The sequence below is a fragment of the Myotis daubentonii genome, chromosome 14, assembly GCF_963259705.1.
Source record: "Myotis daubentonii chromosome 14, mMyoDau2.1, whole genome shotgun sequence".
NCBI classification, from domain to species: Eukaryota; Metazoa; Chordata; class Mammalia; order Chiroptera; family Vespertilionidae; genus Myotis; species Myotis daubentonii.
In genome coordinates, this window is record NC_081853.1 from 8660101 (window position 1) to 8677803 (window position 17703).

The 17703-nt window shown below is 42.2% G+C and overlaps 1 protein-coding gene across 9 annotated transcripts in view; it reads right to left on the minus strand.

The window, feature by feature from the left end:
• LOC132215223 (uncharacterized) overlaps positions 1 to 17703 on the minus strand; it is a 147636-nt gene that overhangs the window by 80293 nt on the left and 49640 nt on the right. For 7 of the 9 annotated variants that reach the window (XR_009448483.1, XR_009448478.1, XR_009448482.1 and 4 more), the window contains exon 2: positions 13268 to 13390. Coding sequence is in view for 1 of the 9 variants with exons in the window: in XM_059663053.1 (XP_059519036.1) it covers positions 13268 to 13390 (123 nt within the window). In the remaining 8 variants the exon portion in view is untranslated. Of the gene's footprint in view, positions 1 to 10321; positions 10391 to 13267; positions 13391 to 16700; positions 16746 to 17703 lie in introns of those variants that run through there. The other 2 variants (XR_009448480.1, XR_009448481.1) reach the window with 2 other exon arrangements.

A 17703-nucleotide genomic window follows, 5' to 3' on the forward strand; every position in this document is an offset into this window, starting at 1 on the left:
ACCCATCAAAATAATGGATGGTGTAAATTCTCTCCAGCAACGCGGGCATGAATAGCTACGTGCTGTGGGAGGGATTTTTGCTTCTGTCTGATTAATAGGTATTCAGGAATCAGCCCTTTCATTGTTTTCTTTAGATTGTGTATGTGGGGGGGAGGCGGGGGGGATATCTTGGTGCACAGCACTGCAGTCTGAAGGGGAGGGAGGGAACTCTCAGATCACGGTGGAGACACCACAGTTTACTTCTCTCGTGGGGTTTCACCTAACAGACGATACAACTGAGCTGCAAGATTTAGGCTTGGGGCCAGAGTGGCTGGACTGGATTCTTGTTCAGTGAAGAGGGAAGCGACTTAGCCTCTTCCCAGGCTCTGTTCCCTTCCAGAGGTAGGAGTGATCGCCCACAGGGTGGCATGAGGGTTCAATGGCACAATGCGGGAAGAGCCATTAGCAAGTGCCAGGCACCTGTAAACCACGCTGCTCATCCAACACTCCAGGACAGTGACGAGGCTCCCTGGGAGGTGGGTCAGTTCCCAGAGGGAGCTCTTCCATCCATGGACATCGAGGGCAGAGAGAGTTTCCAATTGCTTAAGGAAGGAGGGGCATTTTAGGCTTCTCATATAGGCATGATTAAGAAAAAACTTGGGTACAGACACATAAAACTGATCATGGGCTTGCTCTCCTGGGTGGAACTGATCATGCTGTTTAGACAGGGTCAGATTGTCAAAAAGGAACATGGTAAATTTGGGAAAAAACCTGTTTCCACCCCAAATTGTCAAACAGGATCATTGGAGTACAGTGGTTCTCCAAGTACTCTTAATCCCTGCAGCAGCAGCACCTGGGGACTCATCAGAAATGCAAACTCCTAAGACCCACCCCTGACCTAACAAAGCAGAAATTCTAGGGATGGAGCCCCGGAATTTGTGTTTTAACAAATCCTCCAGGTAAATGTGATGCATGCCAGAGAACACTTACTTTCTCATCTCCATGTGTGGGCCCCCTTTCACTACTATTCTTAACTTAAAAACAGAAATTAAGAAAAAACTTCACTTTTCTAATCCTACAGTTGGTGGGCTGAGATTGAACCATCCTTGAAAGGAAGGTTTACAATAGGTGTAGGTAAGCACAGTTTCATTTGTCTGCATGCTAGAAGTGATTGTTGTTGAATGAGCTGATAGATGTAAGTCATCAGTCGTCTTATTGTGAAAGGCCTTCTAACTTGGTGCTAAATGCAGTTCACCAAACAATAATATGTTTATTAATTCTGTGGTAGCCTCACTTTATTAGAGTTTTATACTAGGAATTAATAGAGTGTGAGCTTTTAGTCCCTGCAAACACTGTACCCAAGAATTTAAAATCCTGAAGTGAGTGTGGCTCATTGGTAGAGCAATAGCCTGCCCACTGAAGGGTCCTTGGTTCAATTCCCTGTCAAGGGCATGTACCTAGGTTGCAGGTTCAATCCTTGGCTCCAGTTGGAGAGGCAATCAATGTGCCTCTTTCATATCGATGTCTCTCTCACCTACCTCTCTCTCTCTCTAGAGGGAAAGGATTAGGTAAGGTTTTAGCAGGATATGAAGCTCTTGAAGTAAGATTCAAATAATCTAGACAAAGAGTGGAAGGAAAGAACCTTCTAGACATGAAGGAGGTCCCACTGCAAGTGGAACCAGGTTAGGTATATGGACCTGAGAAAAAAGCCAGAGTGACTGCACCTGAGAGAGCAAGAAAAAACATGATCTAAGATGAGAGAGAAGAAACATGGTCTAAAACACTCAGGCACATAGACATTAAACATGATCATGGAATTGGTCTCTGAGATCGAAGTGATAATGCCTGCAGAGGTAGATGAGAACTAGATTACTCCAGCCTTTTAGGCAACGTTACAAGTTTTGATCCTTATCCTAAGTGCAATGGGAAGCTACAAGTTGAAATGTACGTGTGTGTTATGATACGTTTGCAGGGAGACAAGTCAAATGCCCAGTTTTCATACTGTAGGAAACGGTGTGAGGACTTTACAGTAGCCCATCCTCTTAGCAGAGTCCAGGGGTTCCTGCCTTGGCTTTGATGATTCTACAGGCCAACTGAGGAAGATGAGAAGTTAGCATTCAGGCATGGGAAGCCCAAACCGAGGCCCACACCCCAAAACCTGATGCCAGTCCTCCTTAGCACCAGACCCTGCCATGGGATTGAGTTGCTCCCAATGTGATGCAAGAGGCTTTCCTAACTGAAATTTCCCCTCTGGGGCTCTAGTCTGCAGGCCTGCAGCTGACTCACCAACTCAACATTATATCATCTATCTCAATACCCAGGTAATTTACTACCTCCAATTACTATTACCCTCAATTGTTAGACAAGCTCTTACTTATCTTCACATGTTCAAGTTTCTGAAACTAAAATAAGTCTTAGAATCATTATCAATAGAAACTTGAATAGCATGCTTTAGTTATAATGTTGATGAGAGAAAATATTAATTCCTGGCTAGGGCCACTATCTGGTGTAAAAAAACAAAAAGTTATTTTGGGGGTTTTGGGTTGTTTTTTTTTTTGTTATCTGTGTGGGTTTTCTCCCACATCCCAAAGATGTGCACATGAGATGAATGAGCATATCTGAACTGTCCCAATCTTTGGGAGTGTGTGCCCACCAATAGAAGGGTGTCCCCTCCAAAGTGTGTCCTCTCCCATCATGCCCCACTCTCCCACCCCCTCTGGCAAGAGAGGGCTTCATCTACCCGAGACCCTGAACTGGAATCAGCATATTGGAAAATAATTATCTTACTTGTTTTTATTAATCTTTCTTTTTTAAAATATATTTTTATTGATTTCAGAAAGGAAGGGAGAGGGAGAGCTAGAAATATCAAGGATGAGAGAGAATCATTGATCAGCTGCCTCCTGCACAGCCCCCTCTGGGAGTGCTCTGATCAGGAACCAACTGTGATTCATAGGTCAATGCTCAACCACTGAGCCACACCTGCTGGGCTATTTGACTTATCTCCCAGCAAACTTATCATGATTGTAATTCTCTCTTCTCATTAAAATATGTGTGTGTGCGTGCATGTGTGTGTGTGTGTGTGTTTATTGATTTTAGAGAGAGAGGAAGAGGAAGAGAGAGAGAGAGATAAGAACATCGATATGAGAGAGAAACATCTAGGGGTTGCCTCCCATATGCAGCCGCAACTGGGGATCGAACCCACAGCCTTGGTATGTGCCCATATTGCGAATTGAACTGGTGACCTTTTGGTGCATAGAGTAACACTCAAACAACTGAGCCAAACCAGCCAGGGCACTTCTCACTTTAATAATACTTTATACTTTTTAGTTTTTCTCACTGGAACATAATAATTTTGTTTAGTTCTTTTCTCTTCCACTAAGCAATAAGCTCCTTTAGCACAGGGGCTGTTTCATTTGTTTTGGTTTCCTGCCCCCTCCAGCAAATAGTACCTACTAGGGTCTGGTACAAATTAGGAGTCAAAGTATTGAAATAATGGATGGACCAATAAGTGAATTAAACAAATATGAATGTGAAAGAAGAATATCCCTAAAAGACCCCTTAAACATATAGATTTTATTATATAAATCTTTATTATTGAGAGTTTTACAGAAGTCCTCCTATTGCCTCCCTCCACCCAATTCCCACCCTGTCCCAGGCCTTCACTACCCTATTGTCTGTGTCCATAGGTAATGCATATATGCATATAAGATCTTTGGTTCATCTCTCCCTGCCCCACCTCCCTTTCCTCTGAGATTCCTCAGTCTGTCCCATGTTTCCATACCTCTGGTTCTATTTTATTCATCAGTTTATTTTGTTCATTAGATTCCTTGTTCATTTATTTTGATTTTTAGATTCAATTGTTGATAGATATGTATTTATTGCCATTTTATTGTTCATATTTTTTATCTCTTCTTGTTCCTCTTTCTCCTCCTCCTCCTCTTCTTAAAAAATGCCCTTCAACATTTCATGTAATACTGGTTTGGTGGTGATGAACTCCTTTAGCTTTTTCTTATCCGTGAAGCTCTTTATCTGACCTTCAACTCTAAATAATAGCTTTGCTGGGTAGAATAATCTTGGTTGTAGGACCTTGCTATTCATCACTTTGAATATTTCTTGGCACTCCCTTCTGGCCTGCAAAGTTTCTCTTGAGATATCAGCTGACATTTGTATGGGCACTCCCTTGCAGGCAACTAACTACTTTTCTCTTGATGCTTTTAAGATTCTCTCTTTGTCTTTTACTCTGGGCATTTTAATTATGATGTGTCTTGGTGTCGACCTCTTTGGGTTCCTCCTGTTTGGGACTCTCTGTTCTCCCTGGACTTGTAAGTCTATTTCTTTCACCAGGTAGGGGAAGTTTTCTGTCACTATATCTTCAAATAGGTTTTTGATATCTTGCTCTCTCTCTTCTCCTTCTGGCACCCCCATAATGTGAATGTTAGTATACTTGAAATTGTCCCAGATGCTCCTTATACAATCCTCACTTTTTTTTAAATTCTTTTTTCTTTTTGCTCTTCTTGTTGGGTGTGTTTTGCTGCCTCATATTCCAAATTGTTGACCTGATTCTCAGAATCCTCGACTCTACTGCAGAATCCCTGTAAATTATTCTTTATTTTAGTTAGTGTATACTCAATTTCTGACTAGTCTTTTTTCATGTCTTTGAAATTCTCACTAAGATCCTTGAAATTCTCAGTAAGTCTCTTGAAGCTCTCATTAAGGTCCTTGAGAAACCTTATAATCATTGTTTTGAACTCTGTATCCAGTATTTTGCTTGCTTTCATTTCTTTCATTTGTAACATGTTTCCTTGTCTCTGCATTTTGGCTGCTCCTCTGTATTTGTTTCTATGTATTAGGTAGAGCTGCTATGTCTCCTAGAATTTGTAGAGTGGCCTTGTGTAGTAGATGTCCTGTAGGGTCCAGATGCTCAACCTGTCTAGTCATCTGAGCTAGACTTTCTAGGTGTCCTGCTGTGTGGGCTGTGTGCACAGTCTCGTTGTAGTTGAGCCTGGATTGATGTTGGTGTCACTGAAGAGAGTTGACCTCTAGGCCAATTGGCTGTGAGGACCAGCTGCAACTACAATGAAAGAGCTGCTGTGCAGGGGACACACTTATAGAGCAGGACTTTCTTCATTAGTGCTTTGGTGCTCATTGAGTTTGGCCTTTGAGTGTGTCACTTGTGAATTTGTAGAGTTGTAATCAGTCTGAAGCTATCTGTGGGGTGCACTGGCTCTGGGGCCTCCTGTGAGGTGCAAAGTCAGCCACTGCCTGGGGCCACTGGAACTACAGGGCAATTTGCAGATGGCTGCTACTTGTATTGGGATTGGACTGCCCAGGTGAGGCCAAGCTGTGAACAAGGCAGGCTGGTGCCAGTGCCAGGTCTTGGGCCTCTTATTGATAGGTATGGGGCATGCTGACACCAGCTGTTGCTTGTTTGAGAGATTTTAGAAAAGTCTGAAGCCTGAGCCAGGACAGCTAGATTTCTTTCACCTTTTTAAATTTATATGTGGGCTGAATTTGTAATAACCAACATTTTTTTGAATATTTACAATGGAATAAGCTTTGTGCTAAGAGCTTTACATGCAATTTCTCATTTGATTTTCAAATGAACCCTTCAGTGATGGTAACTTATCTCTAGTTAACTAGCGTATGTTCTGAGATCAGCAATTATTTGCTCAAAAGTAACCAGCTCACTGCTCAGCTCTGGCTTAGCTGATTCCACAGCCTGTCCTCCCAGCCAGAGCACTAAAACATTTTAAACATACCCTTTCCAGACCTAAATTTTTAAATTAAGGGATAGAATCCTCTGAAAGTCCCATGTCTGTTTGCACCCTTTTCATTCCCTTGGTGGTAACAATAGCACCTGCAGTTGCTGAGTCAGAAACTGACTGTAGGATGAGGGGTGGATTACCTCCAATTCCTTTGTTGCATAAAGACCAAGCTCAGGAAAAGATACATGTGTTAATAGAACTTTGCCTATTTCCCGCTATCAGGGGATTTTCTTTTATCCTATTTCAAGTGGGTGGGGATTATCTTCACATTTCAACTTTGAATTCAGAAATGCATTCTTGCTAAATCAGACACCTCTTTCTCTTTGGAAAGAAAAGTGGAAAGAATTACAAAACACCATAATGAGATGATGGTGCAAAATATTCAGCCTAGATTAAATTTAGTAGGGAGGTACCATTATATATTTAGATATGTCAAATCACATTCCTGAAACATGCTGTGTTAGGAGTTGCTAGCTGTTCCCTAATACTTGCTTTCCCTTTCTCTATAGTAAGAGATTGCTGATTTTAAGCTGGGTATCTAGCCACCCAAAACAAAGACTGCACTTATCAGAGTTTGGGCCATTTGTCTAAATTCTGGCCAATACTCTGTAAGGGGAATCTCCTTGAAAAGTCTGCTGCCGTGCTTCCTTTGCACCGTCCTTTTTATTCCTTCTGCCCTGATGGCTGGAATTTTAATATGTTGGCTGAAGATAAGGCAGCCATCTTGGACCATGAGGTGACCTTGGCAATAGAGGCCAAACACAGTGGAACAATAAGATAGAGCAAGTCTGGATCCCTGGGGTCTTCATGGAATAGAACTTTCACAAGAACCCCATCATAACTGCCTACCTCCAGATTTTGAAATGAGAAAGAATACATTTCTATCTATAAGCCTTTGTTATAAGTTTACTTATTTAAGGCAAACCTAATCCTAACTTACATACATGCCAACAGCATTAGACCCAATAGTAATAATGGCTAGTTTATAAATATGAATGTCAACCTTATACCAACCTTGTAACAGGATCCAGTTATCTTTCTATTAAGATATGGGTACTTTATGCAACTGCCACTTCATTTATGATGGAAACAGTGGTAATTTCTTAAGGGGAATTACAGAACCAATAGGTGAGTGAAACACACACACACACACACACACACACACACACACACACAAGTTCAACTGATGGGTAAAAGGAAAGAAGAAGAGTGACCTAAGAACTAGAGAAATAAGTGAATAAATAAAAAGTTACTATGTTAATGGTTCAATCAGAAGTGGAATTTGAAAGTAAGTTTGGTTGGCCCTTTAAGATCTAGGACTTATCTCCTATACCTGAGAAGACAGTGAGGTTGGGGACCTTGTGAGATGAGTTTTCCTTGCCCTACTCCATTATTTCTCTGCAAAAGCACATCTCAAACATAGATCTTGTTAAAAGAGCAGATCCTGCTTCAGAAGACTTGGGTGGGCCTCAAGACTCTTCTAACAAGCTCCCAGATGATGCTCACACTAATGGCCCACCACCAGGCCAGGCTCTGAGGAGCAAGGCTCTACACAACTGCCAAAGAGATCTCTCTAAAGCCTACGTCAGATCATGCCAGTCCCTTTCTTAAACCCCTCCCATGGCTGCCCACTGCAGTTCAAGTAAAATCCAATTCCTTATTATACCCCTTGACACCCTCTGTGATCTGGTCCCTGCCCACATCTCTGGCTGCATTTCAACCTGCTCCTTGCCTTGTCCACTCCCAGCCACACTGGACTTACCTCTGCCTCTGAAATATGCCATTCTTATCTCAGCACCTTGTTTAACTTTTTTTTAATGGCACTTATCAATATCTGGAATTCTGATTATTCTAAACATATAGTATATGCTACTACATTCTCAACACCTAGCCCAAAGGCTCTACAACAAAGATGCTCAATACACATGAATTCCAAAAGCTAAAAGCTGGACCACAGAAGTAGAAAAATAATTCACCCTGAGCACAAAATGCTGGTGGACAAGAGGAGCTGGATGATTGAGTGATAATGCCATTCTCTGCAACACACACACAGAGCCTAGTGTCTTAGAGGAACTGACTTCAATTTAAGTGAAATCCCTATAGCAAATAGCACTAAAATGAACCCCAGAGTCCCAGCAGATGGTTGATCCCCGGCAATGTCTGACACAACAAAAGCCCATGACAACAAGTGCAGTTGGGCACTGCCTTGGTGTTTGTTGTAAGAGCCAAAGTCTTTAGGATCCAGGGAAGTGCTTTTGTAATAGTGATGATTTCTGTGGCAAAGGAGACTGAGCCCAGGGTCATCCCAACTAAGACAAATCTCTGATGTGACACCATTAACCAACCAAGCCTCCGGAAGAGCGAAGGCACCATCTCTTTCTCCCGTTCTCTGCTTGCAATGCTATTAAGTCCAAACAAACATGTACGCTCCAGAAAGGTTAGCCAGCTCGTGCCATGGAAAATGGCCATCATGTGTTTCCTTTCAACTCACCCCTGATTCCCTCCCCAAGGGTGGAAAAAAAACATTTTGAAGGTCTGCGAACATTCAAAATAAGCCATCATTTCCAAGTAACGGCTGCTCGTGCTATGCACATAAATAAAAATCCATCCTAAAGTTAAACACATTTATAAGGTCTTTGTAAAGACTTTGCCTTTTCTCTATAAATGTCCAAAAAGATTAATTAAGAACAGGATGACTCATCCATCTAGATTGATTAAACGTACATTTAAGGGTCAGACTAGAAACAATGCCTAGATACATTAACATACAAATTGCCCACAGTGATTAGTCTATTTATTTTACTTGCTGACAATATTTCTGGAATTAAGTCATTGTTAATCTACGTCTGGAAGGAGAGACAGGACCACCCTATTCCCCATGTAAGAAGCCTTCTTCTCTCACCTCTCAGTACTATCATGCTCCCCCCAAATTTCAGGCTCCTTTAACACCTGGGTACCACAGTCTACTGTGGGAGAGAAACCAGAAGCTGCATCCCAAACACAGCCCACGGCTTCCCCACTAGCCCTCTGAACAGTGTCTCTGCCCTCTCGGAAAGTCTTCTTTTTTACACTTTCCTTTTGCATCAGAGTACATCCTCCAAAATCCTTTGGGAAAGTGATGTAATCATTCCAAAAACAGAGCATTCAATATGCTGTCTAGGCCTGAAGAGTGGTCGCTAACATTGAGTGCTAACCAATTGCAATCTACGGTATTACAGGTGCTGTGTTCTTCATTTCAATGAACATTAGAAAAAGTCCTCAAGGAGTTGGGGATGTGAGTATCCATATCCCACTCTCACAGGCCAGTGAAATGGGTCCAGAGAAGCTAGAACAGGTGCCGATGCTCACCTCACTGGCAGTGATGAAGGCCGAGGCACAGCCTGGTGGGAGCGGCAAGCCTGTGCACTTGCTCGGCTCCTGGGCCTGTGGTCTCACAGGAGTTGTGAGATCTGTCCCTTCTGCTTCTCAGAAGCAGGACTGCTGGGCCCCCATGTGAGCAGCTGAAGATGGAGAATACACGGTTGTCCTCAGCTCTGTCACCATCTATGTCCCTAGTAGCAAGTCTCACGCACCGTGTGCCCACGCCTGTTTATTGATATTAGAACACAAATTCTTTGGGTACTTTTCCTCTGACTGTTCTTTGGTTATGGTTGCCAATTCCCTGGTACTTATCTGAGCCATGTTTATTAATATAACTGCTGGGAGGTTTGTAAAAGAGCCGACCGTACTTCCAGACTGAACACACAGTTCTAGAAAGGTCTACCAACACAGCTCTAAAGAAAACAAGGCACTTTGAGTAGAAAGTAAAAGGAACCAGGATCCAATATTCCTGGTCAAAGTGGACAAAGTTGGGTTGGGTGCAATGGCCACCCCATCCCTGCTGTTGGCAGCTTACCAACCCTCTCTGAGGCCTTTTGTCTGCAAAATGAGGTGCTTGAGAATATTAAGTGAGATAATAAAGGCAAAGCACAATGACTGTAGAAGAATAAATGCTTAGTCAATGAAAACTATTGTTATTATTGATCCCTGCCTCAGGTTCCATATAAGATAAACAATAATGATAGTCATTGCTCACCATTTATTTATTATACCATACCAGGCACTGTTCCAAGCACCTTCTGTACCTTAACTCATTTAACACTCACAGCAATTCAATGAGAAAGGGCTGTTGTACTCCTATTGTACAGATGGGTATGTTGAGGTCCAGAGAGGAATACTTACTTGCCCAAGGTCACACTGCCAGTCGTTCTCCACTGAAAGCAGGCACCTGAACTCCAGAGCACATGTCTCTTGACCAAATGCTACGTGGGACATAGTTCACGGCCACAAACCCAGTGGATGTCTGACATGAACTACTGAAACAGGAGAGGAGGAGGGGCGGGTTCATTTAGCCGCCAAGGCCCTGCCTATCTCCCTCCCCACTCTTCCTCCTCCCTACACCACTCTGATTTTTTTTTTTTACTCAACTGCGGACATGCTTATTGATTTTAGAGGAGTAGGAAGAGAGAACAAGGGAGAGAGGAAAACATCAATGTGAGAGAGAAACATTCATGCCAGAGTGGGATGGAACCCACAACCTTTAGGTGGACGGGATGAATCTCCAACCAACTGTGCCACACCAGTCAGGACCCAGTCTTTGATTTTTTAAGCCAGTAGCTAAGGAGAAAATAGAGGAGAGGTTTGTTCCACCAGGGCTCTTTCTCAGAGCCTCTCAACAAGTTTTAAAATAAAATGATGACGTCATGATGGTTAAGACAACAAGAAAAATAATAGATAAGCACTAAAATGGTTACAGTAAACTGTGATCAGGCCCTGCATTTCTCCATTTAAGCACAACACCCAGGTTCACTCTCCCCAGAAGAGAATAAGCTATCCTCTGTCCCTCTCTTCTCCTTCCCCACCTCTAACCACCCACCTCCTACAGGCTGCCAGTTCCACCCAACTGACTTCTGCTCATCCATCAGATTTCAGCTTAGGCTGCACTTCCTCCACAGGCCTGCCCGGACCACCATGTCCAGCCCCTCCGCCAGAACTCGGTGGCCTTTCCTGGCCTGCACAGCATCCATCCTAGTTTTGTAATGCAATGCCTGTGGGCTCCATGAGGACAGGAGCTAGTCCAACAGGCATTCTTCCACATCCTGAGTCTCGCATTGTGCCTGACATGTAATTAGATGTCTCAGTAGACATGGTGCCAGGAGAACTACAAAGCATGCCACTTCTTTTAAGGTTTGAAATTGTATAATGAAATTTTGAAGACCAAGTGTTTCATGACCTGAAAGGGATATAAACAATTGCAGAAAAATAATACCAAGTCTATTTTCTCAGGCCACTCAGTAATTTGGAAACCGGGAGAAGGCTTAACAGTGCTTACTACTGGAACAGTCTTTCCTAAAGGGACCTCTAGTCCCTCCTCCAGTCATTTAAACTCACTCCATTTCCTCTGGTCCCCTCGAAGGGAATGCTCAGGGACTGAATTATAATTATGACATTTCCCTTTAGCTTTCCCTTCTCAGAATTTAATAACTTCAGCTTCTTAAACTTTTCCCCACAAAAATCTATTAATTCTATTCATTGCTTTCTCACTTTTTCATATTATTCATATCTTAGCACTTACTGTTAAATATCACAAAGAAAAAAAATAATTTGAGGCTCACATTCTTACCTTTGTTCTCTGAGGGCTTAAAGACAAAAAAAGAAAAGAAAAACTCAAAGATTATATCTATAAATTGAAGAGCAAAATATGCGCTTAGTAATAAACATTTGGTCTCAATTAGTCTACTTTATTTATTTATTTATTTATTTATTTAATTTTGCTCTTTGAGGCTCATATTTTGAAACATGCTCTACTTCCTAGAAGAGCATGTTCTAGAAAAGAGAGATGACGTGAAGCCCCTGGTTTGATATGTCTTTACATTAACTCATTAGAAATCATCCCACATTTTCCAGAATGGTCCCATTTTAAATATTTGGACCCATTTTTCTATAAGTAGAACTCATAAGCATCATATCTTTTTCCTAATTTGGGGCTCAAAAATATGGTCAACATACCTGTAACATAATCTCTAGGTAATGATGTTAAAATAAGTAGGAAACATTAATTGCAGCCTCCCTCTGTGGCTGGGGCTATGCTAGTCATTCATAGATACTTTCTCTTCTAATCATGGAAACATCTCTATGAGATAGATGTTACAGTGGGGCCTTGACTTACAAGTTTAATTCATTCCGTGACGGAGCTCGTAACTCAAATTACTCGTATGTCAAATCAATTTTCACCATTACAATGAATTGAAATGCCATTAATCCGTTCCAGACACCCAAAAACAAAGTTTTGCAAAATAACTGCAAGCACAAATGCGAGCACAACACTGATGCTTCAACTAAGAGCTAACCACTTAAAGTGAACGAGTGAGACACGTGATGCTGGGCTGATGTTGTGGCGTACACTGTGACGTTCGCTGCGCCAACTAGCGGTGGGGTATCTGAAGCTGGCTCATAACCCGAATTTTAGCTCGCAACTCAAAGCAAAAAATCAGCCCAGAGACGGCTCATATCTCGAAAAACTCGTTAGTCGGGACACTCGTAAGTCAAGGCCCCACTGTACTTTTATTGCCATTTTACAGATGAGGAAACTGAGGCCCAGAAAAACTTAGAATCACCAGCCTGTAGGTGGCAGAGCAGGGAATCCAATAGGCCTGTCTGACACTGTACTCTAAGCTCTAGTCACATTGCTTAAAGCTCTGGAAGTATTGATTTTTGGTTTTTGTTTCTCTATTTGCTTTTTCATAAATGACCTAATCCAGTTTTGTGCATGCAGTAGCTTCATAATAATTCTTTGATATTTGACCTTTCATACTCTGTTGGCAAGACTATAAATTGGTTTAACCACTTCAGAAATCACTTTGACAACACCTAGGAGTGCTGAAGATGTGCAGGTCCCAGGGCAGTGGTTCTCAACCTTCCTAATGCAGCGACCCTTTAATATAGTTCCTCATGTTGTGGTGATCCCTAACCATAAAATTATTTTTGTTACTACTCCATAACTGTAATTTTGCTACTGTTATGAATCATAATGTAAATATCTGATATGCTATATGTGTTTTTTGATGGTCGCGACCCACAGGTTGAGAACCGCTGTCCTAGGGCCTGGCCATGATTCTCTGGGCAGTATGGCAGGTTCAACTGGTCAACTGAGCCAACCGCCTTCCACAGCCCCACACCATCCAGAAATTTTCTTCTAATTGGCTGAGGGTTGATCCACATGATCCTGTTCTGGCCAATTGGGTGTAAGTGAAAATCACTAAGTGGGGCTCCTAGGAAACTGGTTTACAGAGACAATACGACCAGATGGCTTTCTTGGACTTTTGTTCCTTTCCCTTCTTCCTGACCGTACCATGACACAATGCCTGGAGTTGCGGTAACTATTTTGTGACCATGAAACAACAAACCTGAGGATAAAAGTGTATCCTCTAAGGACAGCAGAACAGAGAGAGGGACCAAACCTGGATCCCCTTGGCATCGCTTACCTGCTATGCAGTCTGGGAATGCCTCCCTCCAGGCTCTTGTGATATTAGGAAGAGAAACCTCTGACACCACTAACTCACTGTTGTTGGATTTCTTTTCCCAGCTCTCCAGAGAAACTGTCACACCTGTGCACAAAGTGACATGAACAGAAGCTTTTAATAAGAAAAATTACACAAAGTTAGTGCCCATCAAAAGAGAAATGGATACTCTGTGGCATCTTCATGCAATGAAACACCACATCACAATTAAAAAGTAGTGATAATTCTTGAAACCAAAGTGTGAAGTGAAAAGGAAATACTGCCAAATGACCTGTGTCCAAAATGATATCTCTTAAATATATTTTCAAAACACATACAATTCTACATATTCTATGGAGATGTGTATATATACTAAAATTATAAAAACATAAATGTGAAGGAAACACATTCAAGGAAGGAGGAAGGGATGGAACTCAGAAGTGGCATAGGAGGCATTAAGTTGAACCTGTAGTGTTTTGGTTCATAAAATTAATCTGAATCAAATACGGCAAAAAAAATTCTTAACCTTTGTTAAATTGGAGTTGTAGATCCCTGGGTATTTGCCAAATAACTTTGTATTTTTCTGTAATTTTAAATTTTTTTATGCTTTTTAAAAAGGCAAAGAGACTTTCATAAAACAGTTGGATATTTACGTGAAAGTATGCTGCCAAATGTAAGGTGACATGTAAAACAGCATACTTCGTTATTTCCATTCCCCTGGACTGGGAAGGCTGTGTTGAGGAGTGAACTTCCCATAGCCCTGAAGAAAGGGTAGGATGAAAAGATTGAGCTAGGCAGTGTAGGGGAAGCAGTGTTATGAACTGAATTGTGTCTCCCCAAAATTCATATGTTAAAACCCTAACTGCCAATGTGACTACATTGGGAGGTAGGACCTTTAAGGAAATAATTGAGATTACATGAGGTCATAGAGTGGGCCTAATCCAATAAGTCTGATGCCCTTATAAGAAGAGGAAGAGACACCAGGAACACACCTACACAGAGGAAAGGCCATGTGAGACACAGCAAGAAGGTGGCTGCCTGCAAGCCAAGGAGAGAGGCCTCAGGAGAAATTACCTCTTGGACTTCCAGCCTCCAGACCAGTGAGGAAATAAAGTTTTGCTGTTTCAGCCATACAGGCTATGGTATTCTGTGTGGCAGCCTGAGCAGACTACTAGAACTGTGGTTGTCAATAGTGACTGGTACTGCACTTATTGAAGAAATTGGCAGGGATAAGGTAGAGTGAAGGGGAGGGAGGTAATTTCTGGTGGTCACAAAGCCTGAGGAGCACAGGAGCCATTAGTGGACAGTGGCCACAGAGGCCAAATCTTCTTCAGTTCAGTCCTCGCCACAAAAAAGAATTCTATCTTTTAAATATTCCACAGGACATTCATGTAGAGGAGAAATGTGTGCATAATTAATTATCTAAGGTTATGAAAAATGCAATACTTTGGGGGAGCCAGGCAATATTATACACTGAATTTCCCACAAAAGTAACTACTATGTAGATTACAACAGGATTACGCTTTATTTTTCTTCAGAACTTTGCCAAATGGTACTCATCACCATTTTGAAAAAATCTGATCACTGACAGTAATGCTCTTGAAGATTTTGAACTGTCCACACCCATATTCTCATCAGTCTTCATTCATAGCTGTTGTATACACTGAGTCAGCAAACCATGGTGAGCTGGCTAAATCCAGCCTGCTGCCTGCTTTTGTAAATAAAGTTTTATTGGAACACAGCCATGCTTGTTATTTACATATTGTCTATGGCTGTTTTCTCAGTACAATAGCAGAGCTGAGAATAGCTCACAAAACCTAAAATATTTATTAGCTGACTCTTCACAGAAATACTGGCAAACCCCTGGTATAAACCTGATTCTATGTCTGCTGTTAACATCCAATTACTTAATCTTGTTTAATCCTAGAATATTTACTTATGAAAATATGTATGATTTTATTATGTTAATTCCCCTTTAAGTTTTATTAATTATAGTTAATGTATTATGTTGATTCTTTTGAAATTGTGTAGATACCTATGTATCTGTGAAACTCATTTCAGGAAAAAAATAAAATTCATTTCAGAAAGAAGGGGAGAGTATTTTTAAATATCCTGAGTTAAGAACAACTATTCTAGACCTAAAAGAACAAAAACCATAAAGAACAAAAAGAAGTTATGTGACCAAGAAGAAAATTGAAAACAGGAGCCATGCTGAAAATGAACTGACCTTAAGCTTTATTAGATAAGCTACTGGGCTTATTTGTACATCACTTAACTCATGACCTGGTACACAGGAGGCATTCATTAAACACTTGGCTGAATGATTTGATGAACGGAGGGATGGATGAGCCATACAAATAACTGAAGGAAAAAGAACTGGAGTAGTGAGCTTCCTGTCTCAAGGGGTCATCCAACAGAAGCTCAACAGTCATTTGCTGGACAGTTTATAGAAGTGATTCCTTCATATAAGGGGTAAGTGGGTGGACTAGAAAACCTTCTAGGATGCTCAAATTCTATTTCTAAGGCCGAGAACTAACACACCAAAGACACAAAGCTCATACTCTGGAGCAGCAAAGACCTTGTTCCAATTTTGGACTGTATCCTATATAATAAAGAGCTAATATGCTAATGGACATGACACCCTCATGCTTTAACAACCGATCAGGAGGCTGCATGTGCAGCAGGCACACGCAGGTGGGTGGGGACTTGACTCTGGAGGACTTGACCGGAGGCGCTGGCAGGTTTCTGGGCCCTGCCTCCCGTGGTGGTGGCGGGGGTGGTGGCTGTGGGACTCTTTCTGTGTGGGAGGGCGGGGCTGCGTGCGGGAGGAAGTGCGTGTGGGGAGGGATTCCAGGACTAGTATAATATAACTGTCAGGATTTGCCTCGCCTCCTGACCTCATTCCCCAACAAGTTACCTGAGGCAATATAGAGAGCAAGTAGAGTGTGGACTAATTTAGAGGACTCTGGAATTAAAGGGTAAACTGTTAGCAGAGACGGACACAAAAATTTCTCCCATCTTTGAATGCACATCACTTTGTGATGGGATGATGTAGAGCCTTCCATCAGAAGGTAAAGTCTATTGCCCTGCCTGGACGGGGCTGGTGACCTGCTTTGAGCAATAGAATGTAACAGAAGGGACACCATCTGACTTCTGGGCCAAGGTATCAAAAGGCCTGATAGCTTCTGCCTTAACTCTCTGGAACTCGCAGCCCCATGTGATGAAGTTTGGTTGAGCTCAGGGACCGGCAGAGTTGGGCTCTTGGGCCTAATCCACCCCATCACCTGCTTCTGTAAATCAAGTTTTACTGGAAAACAGTCATGCCCATTTGTTAATGTATCTATGACTGCCTTCACATATAACACAGTTGAATAGTTGTACCAGGGACTAAGTGCCCCACAGAGCCAAAAATACTTACTACCTGAGCCTTTACACAAAAGTTAGCTGAATCTTGGTCTAGCAGTCGTGGGCAAACTACGGCCCGCGGGCCGGATCCGGCCTGTTTGAAATGAATAAAACTAAAAAAAAAAAAAAAAAGACCGTACCCTTTTATGTAATGATGTTTACTTTGAATTTATATTAGTTCACACAAACACTCCATCCATGCTTTTGTTCCGGCCCTCCGGTCCAGTTTAAGAACCCATTGTGGCCCTCGAGTCAAAAAGTTTGCCCACCCCTGTTCTAGCTGCTGGTGGACGAGGCCAGATGGAATAGAGAGGTGGTGTCCCAGCGGAGGTCTCCCTAGAATAAACAGCTCCTAGTTAAGCAACCACATGAGTGACCCCAGGTGAGCCCAGCAGAACAGTCCAGCTGAACTCAGCCCTAATTGCAGACCCATAACATGAACACATATAATGGTTGTTGTTTTAAGCTGCTAAGTTGTAGGCTAGTTTGTTCTGCAGCAAGAGGTAACTAAAAATGGCTCTGTCATTTCATGTATGTGGTAGACACTTATTCCCAACTCATATTATTTGGGCTCACCACTCCATGCAGACTGGCTGGCTTCCCACTACCAGGATCTGGATCTCTCTGCCCGGGGGCTTTCTCCAAAGCCCTGGCAAGGGCTCTGTCCAAGCTGGGAAATTAACACTCCATCTGCACCCTACCCTTCATCAATGAGCAACAGAATTCGGTATAAAAAACAGTCCAGCTCCCTCACGCTCTGGAAGGGATAATTCCAAGGCATACGTCATACACTATTTCCAGGTTTCCTCGCAGGGTAGCATTCTGTTCTCCTACTGGGCTTGATATCACACTCTTTATTAGCAGCCAGACCTTGTGTCCATTTTCCCCATGACTTTACTGGTATTTCCTGAACACCCCAAATAAGCCACTTTTACTCAAATCCTTGTCACACGCTGTGTTTCAAGTCAGAATTCAAACCAAGAAGACACTGAGCATAACCTTAGACAAGTTTCTTC